Raw genomic sequence first — 27,334 nt, 5'->3', positions numbered from 1 at the left:
AGCACCCCCGCCCCGACCCCCGCCCATCCTGTGGCCACGCCCCCTTCAGTGCACAGGCCCCGCCCCCCGACACTCACCCTTTGGACCGGTGTGTTTGTCCCCACGATGTGTTGTCCCTGCAAGGCCCTGTCCCTACGATGTCGTGTCCCAGGAAGGTCCTGTCCCCGCGGCACCCTGTCCCCACAACCCTGCGTCCCTGATGTACCCCATCACCACAGCGCTGTCCCCGCGGGACATCCTGTCCCCACCGCGCTCCACCCCTGGGACACTTCGTCCTCATGGGACCCTGTCCCCACCATGCTCCACCCCTGGGGCACTTCGTCCCCATGGGTCCATTCTGGGCACGATGCCCCATCCCCAGCATAACTTGTCCCCACGGTGCTCCATCCCCACCACACTCTGTCCCCACGGTGTTCCATTCCCACCACACTCTGTCCCCACGGTGTTCCCTTCCCAGCACACCCTGTCCCCACAGTGCTCCATCCCCAGCACACTCTGCCCCCACGATGCTCCATCCCCAGCACACTCTGTCCCCACGATGCTCCATCCCCAGCACACTCTGTCCCCACGATGCTCCATCCCCAGCGCACCCTGTCCCCGTGCCACCCTGTCCCCACGACGCTCCATCCCTGGTGTGCCCCACCACCACGCCGCTCTGTCTGTCCCCAGCTCTGTCCCCATCTTGTCCCCACTCCGGTCCACCCCCACACCCTCTGCCCCGGTGACACCGCGCCACGTCCGTCCCCACGGCCCCGCGGGGTGGGCGCCGGCTCCGGCTCCTCGCCGGTGCCCGCTGGCGGGGGGGGGCCCCGAGCTCTTCTTCCCTCAACCTGCTGCTATTTTTACTCTCTCTGCGGGAGGATTCGCTGCTGCGCGGAGCTGCAGCCCCCGCGGCACCGCGGCACGGGCACGGGGACGGGCACGGCACGGGGACGGGCACGGCACGGGGTGCCCACGGTGCTGTCCCGGCGACGAGCGGGGCCATGTGTGCCACACGTGTGCCTGGAAGGTGCCCCCGCGTTCCGGGCCCGGTGTGGTCCCCCCCCTCCCCGTGCCACGCTGCAGGTGCCACCCGCGGGTGACGGTGCGTGGGCGCGGGCGCGGGCGGCGCGTGCCGATCCCGGGGGGCTGCGGGTGCTGGCGCTGCCGCAGCGCAGGGAGGGGAGGGGGCCCGGCCACCCCCTCACACGGCGTCTTCGTGGGTGGGAGAAGCGGGAACAGCAGCGGGATGGAGCCCGGGAACCTGTTGCCATAACGACTCCGGTCCCGGGATGGGGACGGTGCTCAGAGGCTGGCACGGGGACATCCGGCACAGGGCCAGCCCGGGCACGGGGTGTCCGAGGGACCACTCAACTTGTCCCCAGATTTTGGTCTCCATGAAGACACTGGGCTCTGCTGGCGCCTGTCCCTGATGTGTCCCCACCGGGGTGGTCACTGTGCTGTGCCACAGGGACAAGTTTGTCGCCCAGAGCCAGGTTTTGTCACTCAGAGCCCGACTGGTGTCACGCAGAGCCAAGATTTGTCACCCAGAGCTGGACTTTGTCACCTAGAGCTGGGCTTTGCCACCCAGAGCCGAGATTTGCCGCCCAGAGCCAAGATTTGCCAGCCAGAGCCGAGATTTGTCACCTGGAGCCGTGTTTTGCCGAGCTTTGCCGCGTGGTGCCGGGCGGGCGGGAGGCTGGTCCATGGCTCGGTGCCACTCGGGTAAATATTTTGCTGGAGCGGTGGCTGCTGGCCCACGGCCACCCGCAGCCGTTGGAGCACCGGGAGATCCGGGGGACGGAGCCAGTTCCCAGCTCTCCCTTCCTCGTTCCTGCTCGGAGGCAGCTTCCATCGACACCGCCCCGGGACATCCCAGGAGGGGACGAGCCGCTGCTCCGGCTGCTGGCGACCCCGCTGTCCCCCTGCATGAGGACCCCCTGGTTGTGCCCCCTCGGTGGGGCCGGGAGAGGTGCCCTCGATGTCCCCCCGCTCCCTGCCTGGAAGGTGCAGCCCTGGTGCCGAGCGTTGCCCGGGGGGACGAGCCCCCGCTTCCCCAGAGGGGACGTTTTGTGTCCCGTGGGATTTTCTATGGGGAAAATCTCCAAAAGCTGGGGAAGAGCCAGGGCAGGTGGGCACAGCCCTGGGTGAAGACACAGCCCCTCCACCCCCGGCACCCCGGGGGCTGCAGCCGGGGGTGAGGGGACCCCCAGCACGGAGGCGATGGGATGTTTCGGGAGTCCCATGTCCCCAGGGATGTCCCCTGCACATATCCCCAGACTGGTGTCCCTGTCCCGCGTGTCACAGAGTGCCCGGCTGGGGGGAATTTTGCCGCTGCCCACACCGGGGTGGGAGAGGCTGTCCCCCTGTCGCCTGACCCCCCCGCCTCTGGGGAGCTTCAGGTATAAGGGACAGGGAGACACATGGAGCCACGCGTCCCTGTCCCAACGCAACCGGCCAATGCAGGCGGGGTCCCCCATGGCAGGGAAGGGGTTAAGGACCCCCACAGGTTGGCTGAACCCCCTGTGGGGCTCCCCAAGGGCTCATTACCGCGGCCTCAGCCCCCCTGCCCGGGGAGGGGGGGATGAATAATTCAGCGCCTGGTAGGAAGACGTGTCCTCCCTCCCTCTCCTTCCTCCTCCTCCTCCTCCTCCTCACCGGCTCTGCCTTCCCCACCTCCCGCCACTCTCATTCCTCGCCGTACCGAGCCCCGGGTGCCACCGAACTCCGCTCGGCACCGGTGCCAGAGACCCCCCCCTCGGCTCCGGTGACTCCCGGCCAAGGCCATGGACCCCAAGGAGCGCAAGAAGATCCAGTTCTCCGTGCCGGCTCCCCCCAGCAACCTGGACCCCCGCGCCGTCGAGATGGTGAGGGGGGGGAGCGGGGAGCGGGGAGCGGGGCCACCCCGGGGGTCCCTCCTCTCCCAGGGCAAAGCGCTGCCGGTGACCTCGGGGCAAGGAGGGACCCCCGGAATGACCGTGTGGGACTGGAGGGGGACACGGGAGAGACCCAGGGCGCTGGAGGGAGGCCGGGAAGGACGGGGACAGTGGGGACGAGATGGGGACAGAGTGGGACAGGAGGGAGGGGGATGGGACAAGGGGGATTAGAGCGGGACAGGAGGGACGGGATGGGACCGGGAGAGCAGGACAAGGGGGATCGGAGGGGACAGAGGGGACAAGGCAGGGGATGGGACAAGGGGGATCGGAGGGGACGGGAGGATCAGAATGGGACCGGGAGAGCAGGACAAGGGGGATCGGAGGGGACAAGGCAGGGGATGGAAGGGACAGAGGGGACGGGGGGAATGCGTTGGGACAGATGGGATGGGACAAGGGGGAGGTGGGAGGGGACAGAGGGAGGGAGGGGATGGATCCGGGAGGAGATCGGAAGGGACGGAGGGGACAGGAGGGAGAGGATGGGACCGGCAGAGCAGGACAAGGGGGATCGGAGTGGGCAGAGCGTGGGACGGGAGGGACAGACTGGACGGGACTGCGTGGGGGACACAGAGAGGGACGGGATGGGGGAGAGACGGGGACAGGACGAGAGAGCTCCGAGGTCCCGGTGGGAGCTGCGGTCCCGCGCAGGGAGAGTTGTGCCAGGGGGACAGGACAGGACAGGGACAGGGACAGGGACAGGGCAGGGACAGGGACAGGCATGGCACAGGAGAGCAGGGAAGGGATGAGACAGAGGGCACAGGAGAGGGACAGGGATGGGATGAAGGGGACAGGACACGCTGGGAGTCGGAGCAGCCACCCCCACCGGTTGTCCCTGATCCAAGGGGGCGTCCCCAGCACACGCCGGGCCCAGAGACCCCCCGGGGGAGCTGGTCTGGGGCTGGGACGCCCTGGGGACAGCCCGGGGACAGCCCGTGCCGGGTGGGTTCGTGGCCCTGCACCCACAGGCGCACACACGCTCACACACGTGCAGACACGTGTCCCTGGGGCGCAGGGCAGGGGACAGGGGACCCGGGGCGTCCCCAGCCCGTGACACCCCGCTGTGCCCCAGATCCGCCGGCGGAGGCCCACGCCGGCCATGCTCTTCCAGCTCTCCGAACACTCCTCCCCAGGTGAGCGCGGTAGGGGTGGGACACGGGGCAGGGGACGGTCCAGGGACGGGAGGTGGTGGCAGGGATGGGACACGGTGTCTGTCCTGCACAGTGTGGCACGTCTGGGATGGGACATGGTGGCCAGGAGGGGACATGGTGGGGGGTGGGATGTAGTGTCACCTGTGGAATGGGATGTCTGGGATGGGAGACGTTGGCAGGGAGGGGACGGGGTGTCAAATAAGGAAGGGGTGGCAGGGAGGGACGCAGGTCCCTGCGGGCAGGGTTATCCCTGGAGGGGGGTCCGAGGGTGGGCAGGGCCTTGCCCGGCTCTGCTGGCTGCCAGTGTCCCTCTCATCCTTCTCTCCCCGGCGCCACTGACACAGAGGACGAGAACCTGCCCTACCAGGTGAGTGGGCGCCGGGACCCCCGACAGCGCCGCTCCCCCGTCCCGTGTCCCCCGGGGGGGTTATCGGGGCCCAGCCCCGGCGCCCGGAGCTTATCGGCTCCTTCCCGGCACGGGCACACGGCGCCAGCGCCGGGGACGGGGACGCGGGATGGGGACATGGAGCCGAGCCAGGCTGTGGAGTTTGGCCACGGTGCAAACCAGCGCGTGACTGTGGCAGGGTCACCCCCCCAGTGTCCCCAGTACTGTGTCCCCAGTGCCACATCCCCATGGTGTGGGGTCCCAAACACAAGGTCTCCATAACAGGGTGACCAACAGGGGCACCCCAAAACCACGTCCCCAGGGCAATGTCCCCATCGTGGGGACCCCGATGCCGCGTCCTCAGGCAGTGTCCCTATAATGGGGGGTCAACACAGGATCCCATGGCAGAGTCCACATGGAGGGATCCTCAGGATGGTGTCCCCAGTACCCCAATCCAAGGTCCCCACCTCAGGGTCCCCAACGCAGGTTCCCATGATGGTGTCCCCAACACCATGTCCCCAGCGCCACATCACTTTAGCAGGTCCTCATTTCTGGGGGTGGGGTGGGTGTCAGCCTTGGGTCCCTATCGCGAGACCCCCATCTCAGCCCCCCCCCCGACCCCGCCGGGGGCTTCCCGGCTCTCCCGGGGCCGCGGTGACTCCCGTGGGGACACCAGGCCCCTCCATCCCGACGCCGCTCCCCCCGCAGCGCTCGTCGGGCGAGGGCTGTCTGCTCAAACCAAAGAGGACCAACCCGTGTGCCTACACCCCGCCCTCGCTCAAAGGTACGGCCCGCGGGGGGAACGGCGGCACGGGGGCGGCTGGCGGGACACCCCGGTGTCCCCGGTGCCCCCGGTGCCCGGTGACACCGGCGTCTCCCCAGCGGTGCAGCGCATCGTGCAGTCCCACCTGGAGAGTGGCATGGGCGGGGGTGACAGCTCCGACGGGGAGCCCGATGACGGCTGCGACCCCGACAGTGCCCTCGAGTCTGGTGAGGGGGACGGGGGACATGGGGACGGGGCTGCCGGAGCCCAGGGGATGCGGGGACAGGGATGCCAGAGCCTGGGGGACATAGAGACAGGGGGAGGGGGATTCTGGTGCCCAGAGGATGTGGGGATGGGGCTGCTGGAGTCTGGGGCATGGGGACAGGGGACTGCCAGAGCCCGGGATACAAGGGGACATGGGGACCCAGAGACAAGGGTGCTGAAGCTCAGGGGATGTGGGGACAAAGGGACAGGGCTTCTGGGGCCCAGAGAACATGGGGAGAGGACTGCTGGAGCCTTGGGGGGATGGGGATGGGGCTGCTGGAGCGGACACGGGGTTCATCATCCCCTGAAGCCCTCGGGGACATGGCGTGTGCCGGGGCTGGGACACGGGCTGGCTGCTGCCGGTGCTGCCTGTCCCCGCTGCCGGTACTTCTTGTCCCTGCTGCCCACTCGGCCGCCGGCGAGGCCACCACGTTCCCCCCGCCGGGCCGTGTCCCCGTCCCCCGCGGGGCCGGGTGACGCCAGCCGGACCCCCGGCCGCTGTGTGACGCGGCACTGCCCGGTGCCCCGGTGCCGCGCGTGCCTCGCCGTGGCCCGGCCTCATCGACCCCCGCCCGGGCAGCCCCGGGGAGCCAGGGCAGAGCCGAGCGCAGCTACTTCCCCGCCGGGCTCAAGGCGCACAAGCGGAAAGGTAACGGGATGGGGACGGGGGACGGATGGGGATGAGGGTGATGGGGGGACAGGGGTGGCAGAGGGATGGGGGACAGCGTGGGGACGGGGACGGCCGGAACTCGGGGACAGCTTGAGGAACACGGATGGCAGAGAGATGGCAGGAGGACATACGTAGTGGAGGTGATGGTGGAGAGACAGGGGTAGCAGGAGGATGGGGGCAGTGAGGGGACAGTGTGGTGGAGGGATGGGGATGGTGTGGGGCAAGGATATGGGGGATGGCGGGAGATTGGGACAGCAGGACAGGGATGGCAGAAGGATGGGGATGATGGGGACAACGAGGGGACGCGGCTGCTCCCTCGCCCGCTGCATCCCCTGGCCTGGGGATGCTGGGTGGGCACCAGGGCTTGGGGCCACGTCCCCCCTGTGCCTCAGCGGGGTCACCTCACGCTGTGGGTCCCTGGGGCCACCGTGCTGGCCCCCACAGGCGGGCAGAAGGTGTCCTTCGCCGGCGGCATCGACGAGCGCGAGGAGGACCTGAAGTCGCTGACGGTGTCAGAGATCCCCGAGGACCCTGAGGGAGCGGAGGGTGACGAGGAGGAGCCGGGGCAGGAGCAGGACGGTGGCACCGGGGGTACGCGGGGTGGCACCCCCCACGCTCTCTCCCCGCTGTCCCCAGTGCCACCACGCCTGGCGCTGACGCCCCGTTTCTGTCCCCAGAGCGGCGACACGTCGGCTTCGCCGAGGTGCCCTCGCGCCCCATCGGCACCGAGCGCCACTCGCCCACCTTCCCGCTGGGCACCAGTTAGCTGGCACCGGGCACCGGGCACCGGCCCCCCGGTCCCCCCCGGCCCCCGCAGCTTCGCCTGTGCCCCCCGGCTGCCCCCCGCCCGCTGCCTGCGCTTCGTCTGCCGTGTGCCACGTGCCGTGCGCCATGTGCCGTGTGCCGCGCCATGCTGGGCCGCGCCGGGACACGTCGGGACCCCCGGCCACGGCCGCCCTCTCCCCGCGGGCTTCGTGCCCCCCCGGCTGCTGGCGCAGGAGCCGGGGACGGGACCCCTGGGCGCTGGCGGGGTCTGGGCCCCCCCTGGCTGCTGCCCCCCGGCCCCAACCGAGCAGAGCCCCCTGCCCGCAATAAACGGCTGTACAGAGGCTGGAGAGTGTTCAGGGGGGCTGCGGCCATTGGGGGCTGGGGGCTCTGAGCCCCTTTGGGGGGGGTCTGGCCCTTGTTGGGGGGGTGACAGACTGGGGGTGTGGGGCAGGGGATGGCGGGGCCTGGGGGTCTGCGGGCTGGAGGAGGAGATGTGGGACACGATTACGGGGTGCCCCTTGAACACCCCCTTCTCCCATAGGGAATGGTCTGTCCCTCGCCCCACTGATTCCCCCCCTGTGGGGAATGGTGTCTCCCAGCCCCATGGATACCCCCCCACTGGAGAATGGTCTCTCCCAACCCCATGGTCACCCCCCCCACTGGAGAATGGTCTCTCCTAGACCCACTGGCACACCCCCACGGGGAGGGAATGGTCTCTCCCTTGCTCACCCCATAGACCCCCCCCCCCCCTCCACGCGGGGAGTGGTCTTGCCTTCACCCCACTGATTCCCCCCGTCAGTAGTGGTCTCTCCCAGCCCTACTGATTGCACCCCCCACCAGCAATGGTCCTTCCCAGCTCTACTGATCCCCCGCATGAGGAATGGTCTCTCCCAGTCCCAGTGACTCCCCCTCCCGTGGGGAACGGTCTCTCCCAGCCCCATTGATCCCCCCTCCCGCGGCGAATGGTCTGTCCCCGCTCCCCCCGCGGCCGGCCATGGTCGGTGCCGGCGCAGCCTCGCTCCGGAGTTTCCCTTCCGGGGTCGGAGGTGGCGGCGGCGCCGGAAGCGGCGCCCGGCGGGACCCGGACCCGGCACCGGGAGGTACCGGAGGGCCCGGGGGGGATACACGGGGGCACCGGGGGGGCTGAGGTCCATTCCCGGCCCCGGGGCTGGGGCGGGCGGTGCCGGGCTGTGCGCGGGCTCCCGTGGCTCAGCCTCGCTGGGGCCTCGGTGCCGCTGCCGGGCCCAGCAGCGCAGCCGCCGGTGGGAGCGGGACGGGACGGGGCTGTCACCGGGGGCTCCGTCCCGGTTCAGCACCCGGTTACCGGCACTCGCCCCTACTGCCCGGGAGGCCTCGGGCAGCACCGGGGGTCCAGTTCGGGTTCCCCCCGAGCGGTCCCGTTATTCGCCCTGTCCCCGCTTCACCGGCTCTCCCGGAGCCCCTCGGGCGGGTCTCGGGAGTCCCGGCAGCGAGACCCCGAGCGGCGGCCCAAGGGTGAGAATCGCTGCGGTCCGGGCGTCTTTCACCGGTGTCACCCGCGGGGAACGGGAGCCCGGCACCGGGGCGGTGTCGGGGGGGCCGAGGGGCTCCCGGGGGTCGCGGCGCTGCCCGTCCCTCAGTGCCGGGGGGGCTCCGAGCCAGGGCTGGGTCGGTACTGGGATCTTCCCGCTGCTCCGGGGCGTTGGAAAAGCCCCCGGGCTCCATCCCCTGCTCGAGGAACGGCAACGCCGGGACCCCCCCGGAGCCTGGAGCCCCTCCCTGGCTGTGCCCCGAGGGCTCCGAATCCCGCCCCACATCCAGCCCCACATCCCAGCCCAAATCCCCTTGGGAATGGTCTCTCCCGACCCCCGGGAGCGGCCCCGGGAGGTCACAGCTCCCGCGGCGGCTCCGAGCGCTGAAACCTCCAGATGTCGGGGTGGGCTTTGGGATGCGGGGAGGAGAGCCCTGGGTTTCACCCCAGATCTCGTGGAAAGGAGGGGAAATACGGGATGCCGCTTTTCCCGAGGCTCTCCGAGTTTCCCCGTCCTCTCCCTGCAGCGCCGGGGGGGAGCAGGCTCCCCGGGGGTCTCCGTGTCCCCACTTTGCACTGAACCGAGGCCCCTCCAGCGCTTTGCCAAAACTGTTGGATCTTTCCCAGCTCTGTTTTGGATGAAGGTTTTCTGCCTCTGGTTGAATTTTGACTTTTTTGTTGTTGTTGTTGTTGTTGTTGTTTTGAAGGGAAGCTCAGACACCCCTTAGTGCCCCGCGCAGCAGTCGGGGTCTCCATCGCTCTGGTTGTCCAGGTGTTCCCTCACCTGGCAAACTCCTCCCTCTGGAATATCCCACGGTGATCCCTTTGCCCCTGGCACGGCTCAGGGGGCTGCAGGAGGTTTTGGGGGTTCCCGCTGTGGGTGTTCCCCGTCCCAGGACAGGGGACAGGAGAGGGGACAGGAGGAATTGTCACGTGAGCCCGGGGGAAGCGTGTGGGAGGAAGGAGAAGTGGTGTCACGGGGTGGGAAAAGCTCCTGACTGGGCGATGGGTCATTAATGAGCAAACGGGGCTAATGAGGGGCTGGGGTTGGGACAGGAGGGCAGCTCCGGGAGGGGACCCGGGGAGGCTCTGGAGGGTCGGGACATGCCTTGGCACAGCCCTTGCGAGTGTCTTGGTGGACAGTGTCCCGCTGGGACTGGGCTGGCGGCGTTTCGGGGTGGTGGCACTGGGCTGACGGGGTTTTGCTGGGTGTTGGTGCTGAATGCTGGATCAGGATTCCACCACCCACCTCTCCTCGTGTTTTCTTCCTGCTGGGATCTGTGGGGATGTGGCGTCACCCTCGTCCCTGCAGCCTCTGTCACCTCCTAATCCCCAAACCGAGAGGTTTCCCTGGTACCGTTTTTTCAAGTCAGAGAAGCCCAGAAGGGTCCCTGGGGTGTCCGCCAGGCTGTGATTTGTCACCCAGGGTGTCCTCTTGGGATGTGACCTGTCTCCTGGGGTGTCCCCCGGGCTGTGACCTGTCACCCAGATTGTCCCCTGGGCTGTCATCTGTCACTCAGGGCATCCCCCAGGCTGTGATCTGTCCCTTGGGGTGTCCCCCAGGCTGTGATTTGTCACCCGGGATGTCCTCCTGGGATGTGATCTATCTCTTGGGGCGTCCCCTGGGCTGTGACCTGTCACCCAGAATGTCCCCTGGGCTGTGACCTGTCGCACAGAGTGTCCCCCCAGCAGTGTTTGCCCCTCACTGGGGTGGAGTCCTGGAATCTTTTAGGCTGGAAGAGCCCTCCAAGATCATCAAGCCCAACCCTTGACCCAGCCCAGCCATGTCACCCCTAACCCGTGTCCCCAAGTGCCACATCTGCACGGTTTTTTTTGGACATCCCAGGCATGGCGACTCCACCATGACCCGGGCAGCCCCTTTTGGTGCCTGATTGTCCTTTCAGTGAATAAATCCCCCCTGATGTCCACCCTGCCCCTCTCCTGGCGCTGCTTGAGGCCTTCCCCTGTGATCCCCCCCTGGTTCCCTGGGAGCAGAGCCTGACCCCCTCCCTCCCGGCCCCGGGATGCGGAGGATGCTGGAACGCATAATGGAGCGCTCAATAATTCATCTGTCACCCAGGAACAGCCACGTTTCTCCACATCCAGCCCCTACTCCCAGCTCTCAGCTGCTGGAGGGAGCAGTGGAGGGGTGGGGGAGGCTCGCCTGGGATTCAGACATTCCTGCTCTGCCCCACAGCGCGGCTTCTCCCTCGGGAATTGGATGGTTCGGGATGGTTTTGTGTCCAAACCGGTTTAAACCTCCCCGGGAAGGCTGGGATGAATGATGGGTGAGCTGCACCAGGGTGCTCTGGTGCCATGTCCTGCCGTGTCCCCGTGTCCTGCCGTGTCCCAACACCCCGTTGTGACCCCTCTCAGCATCCCAGGATCGGGTCCCCGGAGCCTCTGCGGGTGATTTTAAAGCGCTGTGAAAGTTGGGGAGGGGCTGCCTAAGTGCAAAGTGCTGTTGGAGGGGAGGAGGAGGCGGCGGCGGCCCCGGCGGGGGGGGATTTATTATTTATCCCTCACAGATGTCCTTAACTTTTGTCACTTCGAGCCGGGCCCGGCGCGTGGAGCAGCTGATCCGAAGTGACAAGGATTCCAGCTCCTTCCCAAGCGCCTCCGAGAGGGATTTGACAGGAGTCCAGCTTTGTTCCCTTCCCGGCCCCGGCACTCCCGGGGGTGGGATGCAAAAAACCGCTGGCTCAGGGATCCAGCCTGCCCCAAATCGGGCTGTGCTCGGCTCCTGCAGGTGCTCCTGGAGCTTCACACGCCTGGGCACAACCTTGTGACCTTTTTCCCGTGGGCGCTGTCACGAGTGGGATCCGTGGCGGACAAACCTCACCGGGATCCCGGCGGGCACAGAACTGTCGTGGCAGGAGCTCACACCACGATCCGGGGCGGGTTTTTTTTTTGGAGGCAAAACATCCTTGAGCGGGAGGATTTTAGGGCAGGGGTTTGCGGCTGGGCTGTTGCCGGGGTTGACTCGGCGGGGCTGACAGATCCCTGGCCCGACCTGTTTTGGGATCCTCGTTCCGTGTTTGTCCCCGGCGTGTGCTCCCGTCACGCTGCCTTCCCACAGGGGCCTCCTTGTGCCGCGCTGACGGGGAGGAAAGATTTCAATACAATGCTTGGCACAGCTGCAGGAAAACAGCCCCGGCCTTCCAACACCTCGCTCGTGCCGGGATCGTGTGCCCGGCACTGCCAGGCGGGGCTGGGAGCAGCTCCTTCCCTGATCCCGGGACAGGGAGCAGCTCCTTCCCTGATCCCGGGACAGGGAGCAGCTCCTTCCCTGGTCCCGGGACAGGGAGCAGCTCCTTCCCTGGTCCCGGGACAGGGAGCAGCTCCTTCCCTGATCCCGGGACAGGGAGCAGCTCCTTCCCTAGTCCTGGGACAGGGAGCAGCTCCTTCCGTGATCCCGGGACAGGGAGCAGCTCCTTCCCTGATCCCAGGACAGGGAGCAGCTCCTTCCCTGCTGTCTCCCTGCTGCTCTGCCTGGCCCAGTTGGGCATCAGCCCCAGGATTCTCTCCTGGCTGTGCCGGTTGGGATGTGTTCCAGTGGGATGCCTGGCTCCCGAGGCTCTGCCTTCCCTGCAGAGGGAAGGGTGGGGTGGTGGCTCCGTGATTTCGGGGAGTGCTCCCAAAACATCCTCAGACACTTTTTGCTGTGTCCACAGTGTCTCCATGGGGTTTGGGGCCCCTTTTTCTTCTTCCACAACATTTTCATGAGGTTTGCAGCTCCTTTCCCTGCTGCCTCAGCATCTCCAGGGGCTTTGGAACCCGTTTTCCTACTGCCATGGCATTAAAATCCATCCAGTCTCATCCCCTGCCATGGGCAGGGACACCTTCCACTATCCCAGGTTGCTCCAAACTCCATCCAATGGCAGTTCCAGGGATGGGGCAGCTCCTCTGTGCCAGGGCCTGACCACCCTCACAGGGAGGAATTTCTCCCTGGGATCTGTTTTGCTCCCGGGATTATTTGCCGTCAGGGTGGGACAGGAGCCGGGGTGTTGCGAGGCCTGAGGGTCCCCTGGTGTGTCCCCGCAGGTGACGCTGCCGATGTCCCCGGAGCCGAGCCCGGAGGATGAGCAAGCCCACGGACCTGCAGCACGACCTGGAACGCAGCCTGCCGGCCATCGCCTCCATCAGCTCCTCCTTCTCCCAGAGCCAGGGCTTCTCCCCGTACTTCCTCTCCCCGGAGAAGAGAAAAGCCATCTCGGATGTGAGGAGGACCTTCTGCCTCTTCGTCACCTTCGACCTGCTCTTCATCTCCCTGTTGTGGATCATCGAGCTGAACGTGAGTTGGAGGAAGCAAACCCAGGAATCTTTGCCCTTTTTAAACTCAGTTCCCTCCGTTAATTGCTCTGTTCCCGCACTCGCGGGACAGATCTTTGTTTGCTGTTCCCAGCGCTGGCCAAGGAGCCGCTGTTCTTTAGTGTAAACTAAAGTCCAGCTCATTTCCTGCCTCGGGGCTTTGTCGGGGCTGTCCGGGGTTGTTAACACCGTCCCTTTGTTGTGCTGTAACAAGATCCAGGGCCTCTGGAATCACCAAGTGGAGCCAAATTCCCCTCCTGCTCCCCCGGCCTGATGCAAAGCTCCTCCCAGGGTTTGTTGCTGCCGTGTTCTCAGAGCATCAGAGAAGCAGGGGAGGATCCTCCAGGGGCTTTGATCCCAAAATTCTGCTGCGAACCTCCGCTTTGGGAAGCTGGAGGTGCTGCTCCACCTCCCAAGGGATTGTTGAGGGGGATGTGAGTGGTTTGATTCCCTCCAAAGCAACTCGCAAGCTGCCCGTGTTTGCTTTGTGTTGCAATAACAGGGAGAATCCAGTTTATTTACCTCAGTCCCACCAAGTCCAAGTCCCTCCCTGGGCTATATTTTGTTTTTATTTTCCTTGAACCGGCCCTGGCTGGTTTCAGGTACTCCATGTCCTCCCCTGGAACACCCGGAGCAGAGATGAACAGATAGAACCCTGGGCTCTGGCCTGCGTTTATCAGCACTAAATCCTACTGCTCCCTCAGCAGCTCTTATCTCTGCCCTTCTTATCTCTGGGTGTCTGCACTTAACAGACTGTCGGGGCCGGCAGCTCCTCACCCTGCCCAGAGCCCCCTGCTCCCCACCCCCTTAAGAAAAACCATCTCCCAGCCAGCATTCCAGCGATGCCGACGATGTCCTGCCCGCCCAGCTTGGACCCCGGCCCCCCCTGCCCTTGTCCCAGTCCTCTCTCACGGGGAGGTGCTGGAATTCCAGCCCCCAGGAGATAATCCCGGCACGGTCACCAGGGTGATGCCGAGCGTGGGTCGTGCAGGTAGCCATTAATGAGTGACTAAGTGCTGATATTTGGGCCCCGAGCTGAGATGCTGCATATTTAAAGCCATTAGAGCAGCTTATTTGCCTGGTTATGAAGAGCAACGGTTTGATATCATGACTAATGCCTTTTTTTTTTTTTCCCTTTCTTTCTTTTTTTTTTTTTTTTTTAAAATCCAACCGTTTTCCTTCGCCGCGAGATAAGCCGAGCAAATTGCCCCTCGTTAAAAGCAAACCGTAATTGTGCAGGCTGGGTGCTCTCGGAGCCAGGGAGATGCCTCAGGTGGTTCATCTGCCTGGTGCACAGCCTGTGTTTAAGCTGAAAACAACCCCCCCCCCCGCCAAAGCTTTCCCTGTGTCTCGCCCTTCCTGCAGCATCCCGTGGAGTCGGGGTGTGGGGTTGAGGCTCTCGGTGGCCACTGGGCAAAGCTGGCCCAAATCCCGTGGCCACGGGTCAGCTGGAGGCACAGCCCAGCTTTTCCCCCACTTTTTTTTTTTTGCCCCTTTGTTGTGTATTAAACCCCATCCCAGACTGGGAGGGATCCCTTCCCAATCCCAGTGGTTGCCTGTGCTGCCCTTGGAGTGCCAGGACACCCCTCTGCCAGGGGCTGGCACTCACCAGCTCATTCCTCACAGCCCGTCCACCACAAACACCCCGCAAAAACCATCACCCAGAGCTCTCCCTGTGTCTCCTCCTTCCTGCAGCATCCCATGGAGCCAGGGAGGGGGGAACGGGGTTCTCAGTGGCCACTGAGCAAAGCTGGCCTGACTCCTATAGCCACAGGTCAGCTGGAGGCACAGCCCAGCTTCACCCCCCTCTTTCTGCCTGCCTCTCCCTGGGTTTTAAGCCAGAGCCCTGACCCAGAGGGATCCTTTCCCAGTGGCTGCCCTTGGAGTGCCAGGACACCCTGGCTGCCAAGGACTGGCCCGAGATCCACCAGCTCGTTCCTCACAGCCCATCCACCAGCTGCCGGCCCCGCCAGCTCCCGGCCAGCTGGGCGCCGTCCAAAGCCATAGCCTAAAGGTGAAGCATTTGTTCCAGTTACCTGAGCCCTCCACTTCCTCACAGCCAGCCATTCCAGGCTCCCAGGATTTATGGTGGCCAAAGGACCAGGGCTGTCAGACCCTAGATTAGCTCGGGGTGAGCTTTTTCCACGCTCCTGTCAATCCCAGGGAGTGTTTTTGCCTCTCTGAGATTCCCTTGCAGCCCGTGGCTGTGACATCCCCCTCTCCTCCCTCTTCCCTTTTGCCAGCACGTTTGATCCTGCTGGTTCCCTTCTTCCATCAGATTTCCTGGAGCACTGCTGGGAGCTGTGGGAAGCCAGCAGGAGGGAGGAGGGTCCCCTCAGTGCTTTGCATGAGGAGGATCCTTAAATCCCTCTGGGTCCTCAGCGACCCCGAGACTCCCCACAGGAAGATGTTCAGTGTGTTAGTGAGGGTTCCTGAGGGACATTTTCCCTGTGGTTTTCCATTTTTTCCTTGTCTCCTCCCATTCCTCTGGAATCTGCCAGGTAGGCAGCAGTGGCAGGTGTGCATCCAGGGGCTCCAGGCTGTGAGGAACTGGTGGCACTGGCTGCGCTGAGCCGAGGATTTGGGTGTTGGAAATCACCTCCTAAAGGTGTTTAATGTCCTTCCTGCCCCACCCATGCTCCTCACTGTGAATCCTGCGGGGGAAACATGTGGCAGGAAATGTGTGGGATCCTCCCTGGTCCTGTGCTGGCAGAGGAGCCCACGCTGGGCCTGTGGGACCGTTTCTATTCCAGGTTCATTCCCTGACCTGGCCACAACCCCGGGCACTGCTTGGCTCCTTCTCCCATTAGTTTCTTATCAGTGCACTCAACAGCTTCCTGCTTCCCTGTCTCACTCAGACCAAGGTGGGCATCAGGGAGAACCTGAGGAGTGAAATCATCAACTATGAATTCAAGACCTCGTTCTTTGATATCTTTGTGAGTATCTCAGCCTCCTGCAGGGCTCTGGAGCTCAGTGGGGCCGGGAGGGTCCGGGGTCTCCCCTCGCCCACCTCGGTGAATCCCTCCTGGTGCAGTCTTGACCCATCTGTTCCCCGGGAGCTGGCGCCTGTCCCTGCCCTCCCAGCAGCTGGCAGAGGGACAAGGGCAGTGACTGGTGTCTCTGGGTGTTTGTTGTTGCAGCTCTTGGCTCTGTTTCGCTTCGTTGTGCTGCTCTTGGGCTACGCCGTCGTCCGCCTGCGCCACTGGTGGGTCATCGCGGTAAGGAGGCACTCTGGCCTTTCCTCCGGGGAGTTTTCCCTCTCCTCCTGGGCTTCTCAGGGGCCTGACCTCTGTCCACTTATTTTTCAGGTCACTACACTGGTATCCAGTGCCTTCCTGATCGTGAAGGTCATCCTCTCCGAGGTTGGTTTCCCTGGGCTCGCAGGAAGTTTGCTTTGTGATTTGTCAGCGCTGTTTTATTCCCAGTTTGGGTCAATCCCTGTGGTTTCTGCTTCTCTCCACACAGCTTCTGACCAAAGGGGCTTTTGGGTATTTGCTTCCCATCGTCTCGTTTGTCATCGCTTGGCTGGAGACCTGGTTCCTGGATTTTAAAGTCCTAACTCAGGAAGCAGAAGAGGAACGATGTGAGTCTTTTTGCTCCTCTCTGGTGGGAGTTGGACAGATCCAACCGGGCCTGGGTTTGCTGCTGCTCTGGCAGCACCTTGATGTGACATTTCTGGGAAAGGGATCTCCAGGCTGGCTGGCATGGGAAGTGCCTGACTCAGTTCTGTTATGGTCAACAAGTCCCTTCAGGGGCAGAAACACCAGATTATAAAAAGCATATTTTAATTGAGGGGAGAAAAATGTGCCAGATTTCCCAATGGCTGTATCCTGCAGCCAGACATGCTGGAGACAGAGCTCAGCTCTGCATGGGAGAAAGTGTTTGGAACCAGGGAAGCAAATGCCAGGCAGAGTGTTGGACTCCCTGTCCCTGATATCTGTGTTTGGTTCTGGCTGGAGCCTTTTCCAGGGGGGCTGCTGCAGTCACAGACACATTCTGTGGCGCAGGGTGAGTTATGGGGTGTGAAATTCTGCGGCCTGTGGTCTCTGAGGTCACAGTGAGCAGGGACTGGGGCTGACCTAATGCTTCACACATCACCCTGTAACTTCCAGGGTCCTTCTAGGGAGCTGGCCTGGAATAGCTGCCCATTCCTAGGGCAGCACAAGGAGTTTGTCCCTCTCCCAGGAGCCAGTGGCTGGGAAATGACACCAAACTAAAAGGGGCATTTGTCAGGCGGGGCTCAGTCAGAAATGCTCTGACTGGAAAGCACCAGAGGATGTTTGGGTCTTGCAAGGAGGCTTTAAGTTGAAAAATGATCAAGTGTTTAATGCCTCTATTGGATTAGGCTCAGGTTCCAAATTGCTTCCAGGGGAAGCTCTTATTTAATTAGATGCTTAATCGCCTTTGGATTATTTGACAGGCAGAAGAGCCCATTGATCTCCGGGGCAGATAAAACGTCTCAGACAAAAGATGAGGAAACAGGAGCTGAGGCTGGCTGCTGTCAGTGGGAAAACACATGGGAAAACGTGGGAAACAAGAGGGGTGTTTGGGCAGGGCTGGGGTCCCAGAAGCTGCCAGGTGTTAAATCCTCGTGCTCCCATTCCCAGGGTTCCTGGCAGCCCAGGCTGCAGCCTCGAGGCCGCTGCTGTACCCCCGAGCCCTCTCCGAGGGACAGTTCTACTCCCCACCCGAGTCCTTCGCAGGTAAGGTCACCTGTGCCATCACCTCGCTTCCTGTGCTCACCCCACCACGGAATTCCTCACTCCATCTTCTCTTCCCCGAGCTCTGCCTCGTTATCCCAACCCTTGGCAGAGCCTCCAAGAACTGACACTGCAAAACAGGGTCCCTTCTCTGTGCCTACACCTGGGCAGGGGTGGCACTGCCACGCTCTCCACGTGGCATCTTTTTATCAGAGCCACCCTCATCCCTGCTGCAGCTCCCTGGGGAACTGGAGCCTTGTGTGGGCCTGGGATTAAATGCCCTGAGCTGTGTGCTTGGAAAATGCTGCCCTGGGGGGGGTGGTCACAGGTGGGTGAGGATAAGGGCTGGTGGCCGTGTCACTGCCCTGCGCTGGCACCGGAGAGCTCCTGCCATGGGAATGGGGACATCTCAGCTGGGTTGGATGTAGCTGAAATCTGGGATGAGCTCAGCTCTCCAGAGCAGTTGTCCCAGTGTCGCTGACACCCAGGACAAGCCCAGCCCTCTGGAACACTTTTCCCATTGTAGCTGACACACAGGACAAGCTCAGCCCTCTGGAACACTTCTCCCAGTGTAGCTGACACCCGGGACAAGCCCAGCCCTCTGGAACACTTTTCTCAGTGTAGCTGACACCAAGGACAAGCCCAGCCCTCTGGAACACTTTTCCCAGTGTAGCTGACACCCGGGACAAGCCCAGCTCTCTGGAACACTTTTCTCAGTGTAGCTGACACCAGGGACAAGCTCAGCCCTCTGGAGCACTTTTCCCAGTGTAGCAGAGCCCAGCTCTCTGGAGCAGTTGTCCCAGTGTAGCTGACACAGGGATGAGCTCAGCCCTCTGGAATAGTTGTCCCAGTGTAGCTGACACCCAGGATGAGCCCAGTTCTCCAGAGCAGTTTTTCCAGTGTAGCTGACACCTGGGATGAGCTCAGCCCTCTGGAACACTGTTCCTGGTAAAGCTGACAGCCGGGATGAGCTCAGCCCTCTGGAGAGCCAAGCAGGTGTTCAGGGAGACAGGCCCAGAGTCATCCTCACTGACAGCCCTTCCTGTTGGGTAAGGGACAGGGATCAGACACTGTCCCCCACGAGGAGGGAGGGAGGTGGTACCTGGCGGGTGTTCATTAACTCAGGGTTAATTGGTGCTTCCCCGTAGGCTCAGACAACGAGTCTGATGAGGAAGGTGTGGGGAGGAAGGCCTTGACAACTCAGGTAAACAGGGCCTGGCCCTGCCCTTGGCTCCAGGCTGATGTGGGGCTGTGGGAGTCTCCTCAGTCTTGTGGTCCCGTCAGGTTCTGCTGCCCCCCATTGCAGACCCCTCAGCTCTGGGGACGTGTGGCTGAGCCTCCTCTGTGCCATGGGGCTGGTGGCATCGTGGTCGCTGCAGGAGGGGTCATCTGAGCCCCCCAGCTTTATCCCCCTCCCCAGAGCTGTGTGCTCTTCCCGGCAGCATCCCACAGGGATGTTTTCTGGCTCTGCTCCTGCCTGTCCCTCTCCCTTCCCTCTCCTATCCCCGGCCCTTCGGTCACATTCTGGGATGGCCATCACCTCACCTGTCCCCTGGGGCTTGAGGGGTGGCCCTTGACCTCCCCAAAACTTGGCTGGGCACAGGCTTTGTGCCCTTTTCCAAGAGATCCTGCTCCTGTTCAGCCCCAGTTCTGGCTGCTCCAGGAAGGAAGCTGCACATCCCAGAGCCCTTTGCCTGCTGGAAACCTTCCTGCTAAGGCGGGAGCAGCTGGTGTGTGGATCCAAGCCAGGGTGGGGAGCGTGACTTGGAGCTCCAAAACGAGGCCTCTGTGACCCAAATTAAGAGATTTCTGATCCCCTTTCCCTCTGCCAGGCCGGGGAGGGGGGAGCAGCCTCACACACACTCCTCGAGCTGCCTGCACGCCCAGCTAATGAAATCCTCCCTTCTTTCCCAGGAAAAGGAGTATGTCCGACAAGGCAAAGAGGCCATGGAGGTTGTGGACCAAATCCTCGCCCAGGAGGAGAACTGGAAGTTCGAGAAAAACAATGCAAGTGTGGTTTTTTCCTCCCCAGCTGGCAGAGGGCATGGATGGCTTAGCAAAAACGGGGACAAACGAGGCTTTGGAAACCTCCTTGCGCCATGAAAAATTAACAAGCGTTACAATTACCTGATTGAATTAGGAATCTATTCCAGTTCAGTTAAATGTAAAATCCCCTCTTATTTAATTAGACGTTTAATTGCCTTGCAGTTTGACAGGAGAGGGCCCTTCCCTCCTCCCTCTGTCCGGAGTGCGGGCAAGGGTGGCCGGATCACCCTTGGGATGCAGAGCCATGGGAAGGAGCGGGGGAATGCTGATCCCACAGCTCCAGCCCTGCCCTTGCTCCATGGCCAGGTGCCTTTGAGCCTGCTGGGGGCCCAAACTGGAGTCTTGGCCCACATGGGACACTAACTGCTCTTCCCACTCCCCACTGGTGTCCTCCTTCCCCAGCACCTAGAACCTGGGTGGGTGCTGGGGTGTAAATCTGGGCTGTGGCTCTGCCTACTCCAGACTTTCCTGGGGTGCACAGAGCTTTTTCTCTCTCGGAAGAGCAGAGAGAAAGAGGAGGGGTTTGCCCCCCAAACCCAACCTTGTTTCACGAGGTTGAAACATGACTTGGGGGGCGGGGGGGGGGGGGGGGGTGCGAATCCTGCAAACTGCTGTCTCATCTGGTGTTTCAAATTCCCCTGTCAAGTGATCCTTTGTCTGATGCCAAACTAGCTGGGCAGATTGTTTTCTTTTTCCAAAGGGGGATGGATTTAAATAGACTAATCAGAGTTTAACACAGGGCTAACGATGAAAGGTTTTCATCTGCCCATCCCCGGCCCCTCCGGGGACGCTCCTCTCAGCTGTAGGTATCACCAGCAGCGCTGGCAGCGAACCCCCTTCGCACCCCTGTGCTGCTACAAAGGGAATGTGACCTTGACATGGGGTTTGCAGCCTGGCACGGGGCGGATTCTTTTTCTGTCTCATCCCTGCTGCCTCTCTGGATATTGTTTTGTTGATGGAAATCCAGGCAGGGCCGACTGAAATGTGCTCGGGGCGGTTTCTGTGCTGAGGTCGCTGCCTGGTGTGGGGGGCCAGGGGATGACAGGAGCCTCAGAGTTTTAGCAAAGTTCACCCTAAATAGAAGCAATCCCTTTTACTGATGAAAACACAACTTTCTCGTCTCTTTCACAGGACTTCGGTGATGTTGTTTACACTTTTGAAATCCCTTTCCACGGCAAGATCTTTATTTTAAAGGTAAGAACATCCTTGGGCTGCTTCCTTGGTCACTTTGGCACGGGGGAAGAGCCACGGCTCAGCTTTCAGGACAGGTCAGGCTGCAGAACGCACTCCCTGTGCTTGAGACAGACGAACAGCACTAGGGAATCTCTCCAGGAAAACCCCTTGGCCGGCAGACAAACTCCCCAGTAAATATCCAGGGCCCCAGACTCCGCTGGTAGAGTCGGGAGCAGGTGACTGCGAGACTCGCTTCCAACCCCAGCATCTCGGACTAATCTGACCAAGGAGGCTAATTGGAACTAATTGCCAGCAAGGCCAGGGCTGAGCGTGCGTCTGCTGCTGCCTGGCACCGGGCAGAGCCGCTCGGAAGTGCCTTGCTCCGTGCCCTCTCCCAAGCTGGAGTGGCTTGGCTGGGAACCACGCTTTAATGAAGCGTCGGTGCTGCCGTGGCTTTTCTTTGTTCCAGTGCATATGTTGCCTCGTTGGCAGGATCTGCCAGTGGAGCAGCTCTGTGTTCACCGGCAAAAGCTGGATGGTCCCACTTCGCCGCGTTAACCGTTTGCCTCCGAAGATCCCCGCGCTCCCCTGGGGATTGTGGGGGGGGAACGGAATGGATGCCGTGTGTGCTGGAGCTTGGAATGGCTTGGGGAGAAAAAAGAAAAGAGTCAAAAATGCAACTTCCCGAAGCAGTGGTGCATGGGAAACTGCTGAGTGGTGGGAGGGGGGCAGACAGACAGGCAGAGCTCAGTGGCTCCCAAATCCTGAGGTGTCTGACCCCGCGTGTGCCCCCCAGGCTGCTGGGAGCACTGGGACAGGAGGGTGACTGCCATGGCTTTGCACGGAGGGGAGCCAGGCAGGCCTTACCCCTCCCCTCCTCTGTGATCCCTCCCCTCCTCTGTGATCCCACTTGTCCTTTGTGTTTTGCCCTGTTTTCCTTAAAAATAATCTCCCCCAAGGGGAGCAGAGGGGCTGGCTGACTGCTCTGGCTCTGTGCTCAGGCTTTCCTGCAGTGCTCTCCTGAAATGGTTTACCAGGAGGTGATTCTGCAGCCCGAGAAGATGATCCTGTGGAACAGAACAGTGGCAGCTTGCCAGGTGAGCGTGCTGGACAAAGATGGCTTAATCACAGGAGCTCCTTGGAGCGGAGAGCTGGAGCTTCCCTGTCCAACACAGGCTGCTGGCGGGGCTGGGGCCGGGCTGGATCCCAGTCACCGAGGCGTTAAATCTCCGCCGCTCATCCGTGCGCTCCGCGCGCTCCGCGGCAGCCGGCTGCGCGCCTGTGCCCGGCCAAGAGCCCGAGAGGTGGGCAGGGACGGGGGCCAGGGCTGTGCCAAACCTGCCTCTGCCTGGTGGGAGGGTCTGGGCCTCGTGGTGGGGAGCTGGAGGTGACACCTGTGCCCCCCCAAAAACTCGGGGGATGAACCCATGTGGGCAGCGCTCATCGCCCTCTGCCCCAAAAGACCCTCTGGTCTGATCCTGGTGCTGATTCGGGGGAGGATTTGCTGTATCCTCTTGGCACGTGCAGGCCTGGAGGTACAATCTGAGCAAATCTCCCTCCTTTTTGTTTATTTGTTCCCCTGCCCTTCCCCAGATCTTGCAGCGGGTTGAGGACAACACGATCGTCTCGTACGACGTGGCGGCCGGAGCTGCCGGCGGGGTGGTGTCCCCAAGGTCAGTTCATCCCGCACTGCCCCTAAACACCCCCCAAACTACAGGGAGACCTCTCCGGGGCACTGGGAATGCTCTGGGCTGCTGGGAGCTCTGATGGGCTGGTTGGCTCTGCAGGTAATGCTCCCAAGGGCGAGCAGCCCCTGAAATTTCCTCCAGACACTCCTGGAACAATTCTCAGAGCTCCAAACCTCGTTCTCTCGGGCTCCCAGATATCGGTGCTTGGCTGTGCTTTGTCCCTGTGTTGACACAGCCCTGCCACAGCCTCTCCCAGCAGTCCAGAGAGCGGGATCTGCCCCCTCCACATCCCGGGTGTGTTTTTAAGCCCTTTCTTTGCGCAGGGATTTCGTGAACGTGCGTCGGATCGAGAGGAGAAGAGACAGGTACGTTTCCTCAGGGATGTCGACCACGCACAGCCTGAAGCCTCCGCTCTCCAAGTACGTCAGGTGAGAGGCAGGTGCTGTTTTTTTAGCTGGGATCACGCACTTCTCCAGAGCTTCAAGGCAAAGAGCCACTTAACTGCAAGCCCTGCTGCCTTCCTGGCAGGATTTGCAGGAAGCTGAGCTATTTGTGGAGCTGAACCTCGCTTCCCTTGTTCGTCTCCCTTTGTTCAAGAAACTCTCTGCGCTGTCAGCGGTGCTGGGGCGTTTCCCAGCTCGGGGGAGTGGAGGTGCTGACCAGTAACAGCACGAACCCCATCCCAGTCCCACATCCTGTTTATGTAACTGTTAATTCCCAAACAGGAATTTCTGAGGGGCAGTAAACAGCTGGCTGTGGCTCCGGGCCTCTCACATGCCTTTTGCTCCTCGTAAACTGCTCGCTCACCGAATTTGAGGCATTGAGGGGTGAAACAAGGATGGACCAGCTCCCAAAATCTCAGCGGGGCTTTGGCCTCTCCCCTTCCGAAGGGACAGGCTGGTGATGGATCCCGGCGGGGTCGGGCTCGTCAGACAAGGACTCCTTGTTCCTGCTGGGGCCCAGCTGTGCCGCTGCGCGCTCCCACTTTGGTTTTCTGAATAATCTGGTTAAAGTAATTGACATTTTATCTCAGAGCCCTTGGAGCTGCCTCAGTCTATTTAGGAACTGGGGACTTTCAGGGCCTGGAAAAATCCTTTAACGAACGCGCACAGCAAAAATAGCGCGTTCTGAAGAGGGAAGGGAAATCTGTATTTGGGCTGTGTGTGCACAGCTCCCGTCTCAGAGACGGATCAGATGGTGCCGGGAAGGATCTGGGGGCTGGAGTGACAAGTGCTGAGCCTGACCTGAGCACACAGAGCTTCCTGAGACCTCTTGTTTGCACCCAGGGTTGTGCCTGGGAAAGCTTCCCGTGGGGAACAGCTGGCACGATCCAGAGGCAGAGCTGCTGCTCCACCGGCAGCCCTGGCACCGGCGCTGCCAAGGCACCTGTGGGAAAGCTGCCCTGCCGTGCTGGCTCGTGTACCTGGAGCCAAGGCACACACCTTCCCAGGCTCCCAGCATCTGCTCCTGCCCCACTGGGCTCTGGCCTTCACTGCCAGGCTCAGCTCCGTGCGGTGCACCCCAGAGCCGCAGAGAATCCCAGCCAGAATTCCAGCCTGGCTCTGCCTGACCTTCTTAGCTTTCCTCCCCAGGGGTGAGAATGGACCTGGAGGATTCATCGTCCTGAAATGTCCCAGCAATGCCAAGGTCTGCACCTTCATCTGGATTCTCAACACGGATCTGAAGGTAAAGGCAGTTCCTGGGTGAGGCTGCTGTGTCCTGTCCCCAGCACAGCTCTCCCCTCTCCCCTGGGATCCAGCAGCCCGAGGCCCTGCTCAGGGATCCCAGCAGCCATGGAAGTGGCCTCTTAGCAAGCACTGCCCTGAAGGGACTCAGGTTTGGCAAGTGAGGGTTAAACTACTCCGAAATCCCCCTCCTTTCCCAGAGGGAGTTTGGGAAGCTCTTCCTTACCTGGAAGCTCTTCTTTATTTAAGATCTCACTTGGGGGTTTCACCTCTGAGTGCAGGGCTGGGGGCGAGGAGCTTTTTTTCCTCGTTGGTGACCAAAGCCAGTTGGAGGCACTGGAAGTTTTGTGCCTGGCCACTCCCGGGAACACTCCAGAGCGGCAATTCCCTGCTCCCGAGCCCCCTGGCACGGCCACAACCACCCAAAACCCACCCCTGGGGGAGCGAACTGCCCCGGCTCCGGAGTTATTTGTGGAGCCGCGTGTCCTTGCCGGTGTCCCGGACAAAAGGCAGCGCACGGAGGGACCGGGATGGGGCGGATGCGGGAGCGGAGTTGGCCCCGTTCCTTCCTCCGCGGAAGGTTGACGTGGTAACGGCGCTGCCGCAGCAGCACAAAGGCTCCATTCATCCCTCGGCTGTGCTGCAGCGCTGCGGCCCCCTCCTCTCTCCTCCCCTCCCCTCCCACGGCCCCCTCCCTTCCCCCAGAGCCCAGCGGCTCCTGCCTGTCTTGCCAAACGCTTCGGGAAAGGTTTTGGGGAAGCGCCGAGAGCGGGACGGAGCAGAGCGTGCCCTTCCCGCCCCGTTGTGCCAGGGATGTGTTTTCCTTCCGTGGATCTGGCGCCCATCCCGGGCAGATTTTGGGGAGGGGTAACAACCCCCCCCCCCCCCCTCGCGGTGGGGCTCGGAAAGAAAAGAGGTTCCTTGTGCTTCCCGGGCCCAGCGCTCCCGGCGCCGCCTCCTCCGCCGTGGAAGGAATGCCGAGCTATTAATAAACCCCCAAGTGCTCCCACCGCCTTCCCCAGGGGCTCTGCCAGCGCCCAGACCCCTCCGCAGCTCCTCGCTCTTCCCTTCGGCCCTGGAGGAGTATTTATAGCCCGTGGCTCATCCCTTCCTGCTCCTTGGGGGAGCGAGGATTCCTCACGTGTGTGTGTTTGGGTCCGGAGCTCCTGTCGGGAAGCGGCTGAAATGGCTCCTGGAACGGCGGCCTCGCACTTTTCCTGCCCCCTGTGCCCGAGGGAAAACCCACTCCAGGAAAAGATTTGTGCTGGACCACCCCAGTCCCAGGGGAGGAGAGTGTCCTGTGCCTGCCTGACCCTCGGGATGGGTTGGTCACTCATCCCTCCGTGCCCCTGGAGCAGTTCCCAGCCCTGCCTCAGCTCCCTCCCCCCCCAGAGACAAGGATTATTACTTTTTCATGGATCTCCCACCACGGAGCCGAGGCCGAGGCGGTGGGGGGTGAGTCGTGCAAGGCTTTTTTAGAGAAATCCAACCACGTTGCAGTTCCTCCCCCGGACTGAAGCTCCCTGAGAGATGCAGCTCCGCACAGCGGTGCTCCTGCATCCCTGGATCCCTCTGGGGTGGGGTGGGATGGGGGCAGACCCCAACCCTCATTCATGGCTTCTGCATCCCTGGGATGGGGTGGGGGATAGCACCCAGCCCAGGCCTTGCTCATGGCCTCGTGTCCCTGTCCCTGGAGCCTCCCAGGATGGGATGGGGACAGTCCCCAGCCCAGCCCTCACTTCTGTCCCTGGAGCCCTCCAGAGACAGGTTGGGTGCAGCCCCCAGCCCCAAATCCTCTTGTCCCTGAACACCGTGAATTGGGATGGGAACAACCCCCAGCCCTTGTTCATGGCTCTGTGTCCCTGAAACCCTCCAGAATGGGATGGGGCCAGTCCCCAGCCCCGGTTCATGGCCCTGCATCCCTGTCCCTGGGACCTCCCAGGGTGTGATGGGGGCACCTCCCAGCCCCAAACCGTCCCTCACGGCCCCGTGTCCCTGTCCTGTGTCCGCAGGGTCGCCTGCCCCGGTACCTGATCCACCAGAGCCTGGCCGCCACCATGTTCGAGTTCGCCTTCCACCTGCGCCAGCGCGTGGCCGAGCTCTGCTCCAAGCCCTGAGGACATTCCAGTGCCCTCTCTGTTCTGCGGGGACGGGGACAGGACCCTGCACCCGTCCAGGGAGGGGTCCCCCCACTACCAGCCGTGGGCTGAGCCAGGGGGGCTCAGACCCTCCTCCTACCACGGTTGCCCCCAATCGGGGCCCTGGGCCCGACTGTTCTGTGCCAAATCCCTGCCCTGCCCTCCCTCGGGGGCTGGGCCGGCTCCCCTTCCCCAAAAACGGGTTGGGGGCTTAACTGGCACCCCCAGATTCCCGTTGCTGCGCCCCAATTCCGTGAGGAAGAGGGGACAGAGGTGGTGGCCGTGTCGGTGAGGGCTCAGCTGAGCCCTGTGCCCAGCTCTGCCCCTCCACCAGCGGCTGAAGGCACAGTTTGTGGCACAGTTTGTGTCCCCCCACACCCATCGTGACCCCGGGACTGTGCCCCCCACCCCGGCGACAGTACTGGGGTCCCCCCAAAAACACCTCCCCTTGGCGCTGGCCGAGCCCCCTCCTTCCCAAACCTGCAGCTGCCGGCGGAGCCAGCGCGGGATTTGCCTTAAGCAGAGACTTTGATCCTTTTTGGGGGTGCGGGGGGGGGGGGTTTGGGGGTGGGGGTGCGGGGGCGACTGCGTTTCTCTACCTGCGAGCGCCGTGTGCTGCTCTAAAAACAGCAGCAGCAGCGGCAGCAGCGCGGGGCCGCCCGCACACGGGGGCTGCAGTGAGGGAGGGGGGCACCCACAGCCCCCACCCCGGGCTCTCTGCACCCCCCCGGGGCCTGGGGGGTCCTTGCCCCCACCCCATACCCCCCTCCCCCTAAAATCTGTGGGGGCTGAATTAAAGCCTTGCACTGTTTGCAGCTCCGTGTCACCCGTGTGCCCTTTGTCACCCAGTGAATCGAAGGGGTGTGGGCACATGTGGGGCTGGGGTCACCCTGAAGCGCCCCCAGCACCAAAGGGTGGGGTCTCCAGGCTCCTCGGGTCACTGGCCATGGGTGGCACTGTCCCCCAGCCCGTGGTGGCACTGGCAGCTCCATCGAGCTGAAGCGTTTCTCTCTGTCCCCAGTGCCCCTCCAGTCCTGGGTTCATCCCTTGGCGTGGGACCCCCATGCTTGGGGACACCTGGGGGGGCTGGAACGCCACGTCCTCCCTGTCACCAGCCACGTCCACATGAGCCCTGGGTCACTGGCACCTAACTGCTGGCCCTACAAAGAGCTC

At 62.7% G+C, this 27,334-nt stretch overlaps 3 protein-coding genes across 4 annotated transcripts; all 3 read left to right on the top strand.

The window, feature by feature from the left end:
- Positions 1–285: 285 nt before the first annotated feature.
- On the top strand, positions 286–2,234 carry LOC136301887 (uncharacterized). Its single transcript, XM_066205116.1, has 2 exons — positions 286–1,084; positions 1,511–2,234. Exons 1-2 carry the CDS (start codon positions 571–573, stop codon positions 2,128–2,130), a joined length of 1,134 nt encoding a protein of 377 aa, XP_066061213.1. The 5' UTR covers positions 286–570; the 3' UTR covers positions 2,131–2,234.
- Positions 2,235–2,663: 429 nt separating this feature from the next.
- Positions 2,664–7,251, top strand: PPP1R1B (protein phosphatase 1 regulatory inhibitor subunit 1B). Of its 2 annotated transcripts, none has more exons than XM_066205118.1 (8): positions 2,664–2,846; positions 3,982–4,042; positions 4,405–4,427; positions 5,154–5,229; positions 5,328–5,435; positions 6,053–6,121; positions 6,587–6,733; positions 6,820–7,251. In XM_066205118.1, the coding sequence occupies exons 1-8, from the start codon at positions 2,766–2,768 to the stop codon at positions 6,906–6,908; spliced, it is 654 nt and encodes a 217-aa protein (XP_066061215.1). In that variant the 5' UTR covers positions 2,664–2,765; the 3' UTR covers positions 6,909–7,251. The 2 variants fall into 2 exon arrangements, with proteins under 2 accessions (XP_066061215.1, XP_066061216.1); XM_066205119.1 differs by having other exon boundaries at positions 2,771–2,846; positions 3,925–4,042.
- Positions 7,252–7,937: 686 nt separating this feature from the next.
- Positions 7,938–26,976, top strand: STARD3 (StAR related lipid transfer domain containing 3). The gene is made up of 15 exons (XM_066205083.1): positions 7,938–8,010; positions 12,465–12,714; positions 15,590–15,667; positions 15,872–15,949; positions 16,040–16,093; positions 16,197–16,314; positions 17,339–17,434; positions 18,580–18,635; positions 19,346–19,438; positions 20,609–20,671; positions 21,652–21,747; positions 22,244–22,323; positions 22,662–22,766; positions 23,931–24,024; positions 26,036–26,976. The coding sequence occupies exons 2-15, from the start codon at positions 12,502–12,504 to the stop codon at positions 26,138–26,140; spliced, it is 1,329 nt and encodes a 442-aa protein (XP_066061180.1). The 5' UTR covers positions 7,938–8,010; positions 12,465–12,501; the 3' UTR covers positions 26,141–26,976.
- Positions 26,977–27,334: the final 358 nt, after the last annotated feature.

Source organism: Chamaea fasciata, unplaced genomic scaffold, assembly GCF_029207755.1.
Source record: "Chamaea fasciata isolate MVZ Bird 193981 ecotype frontalis unplaced genomic scaffold, bChaFas1.0.hap1 SCAF_27, whole genome shotgun sequence".
NCBI classification, from domain to species: Eukaryota; Metazoa; Chordata; class Aves; order Passeriformes; family Sylviidae; genus Chamaea; species Chamaea fasciata.
The sequence above is the reverse complement of the archived record's forward strand: the minus strand, read 5'-3'. Positions and strand labels throughout refer to the sequence as shown.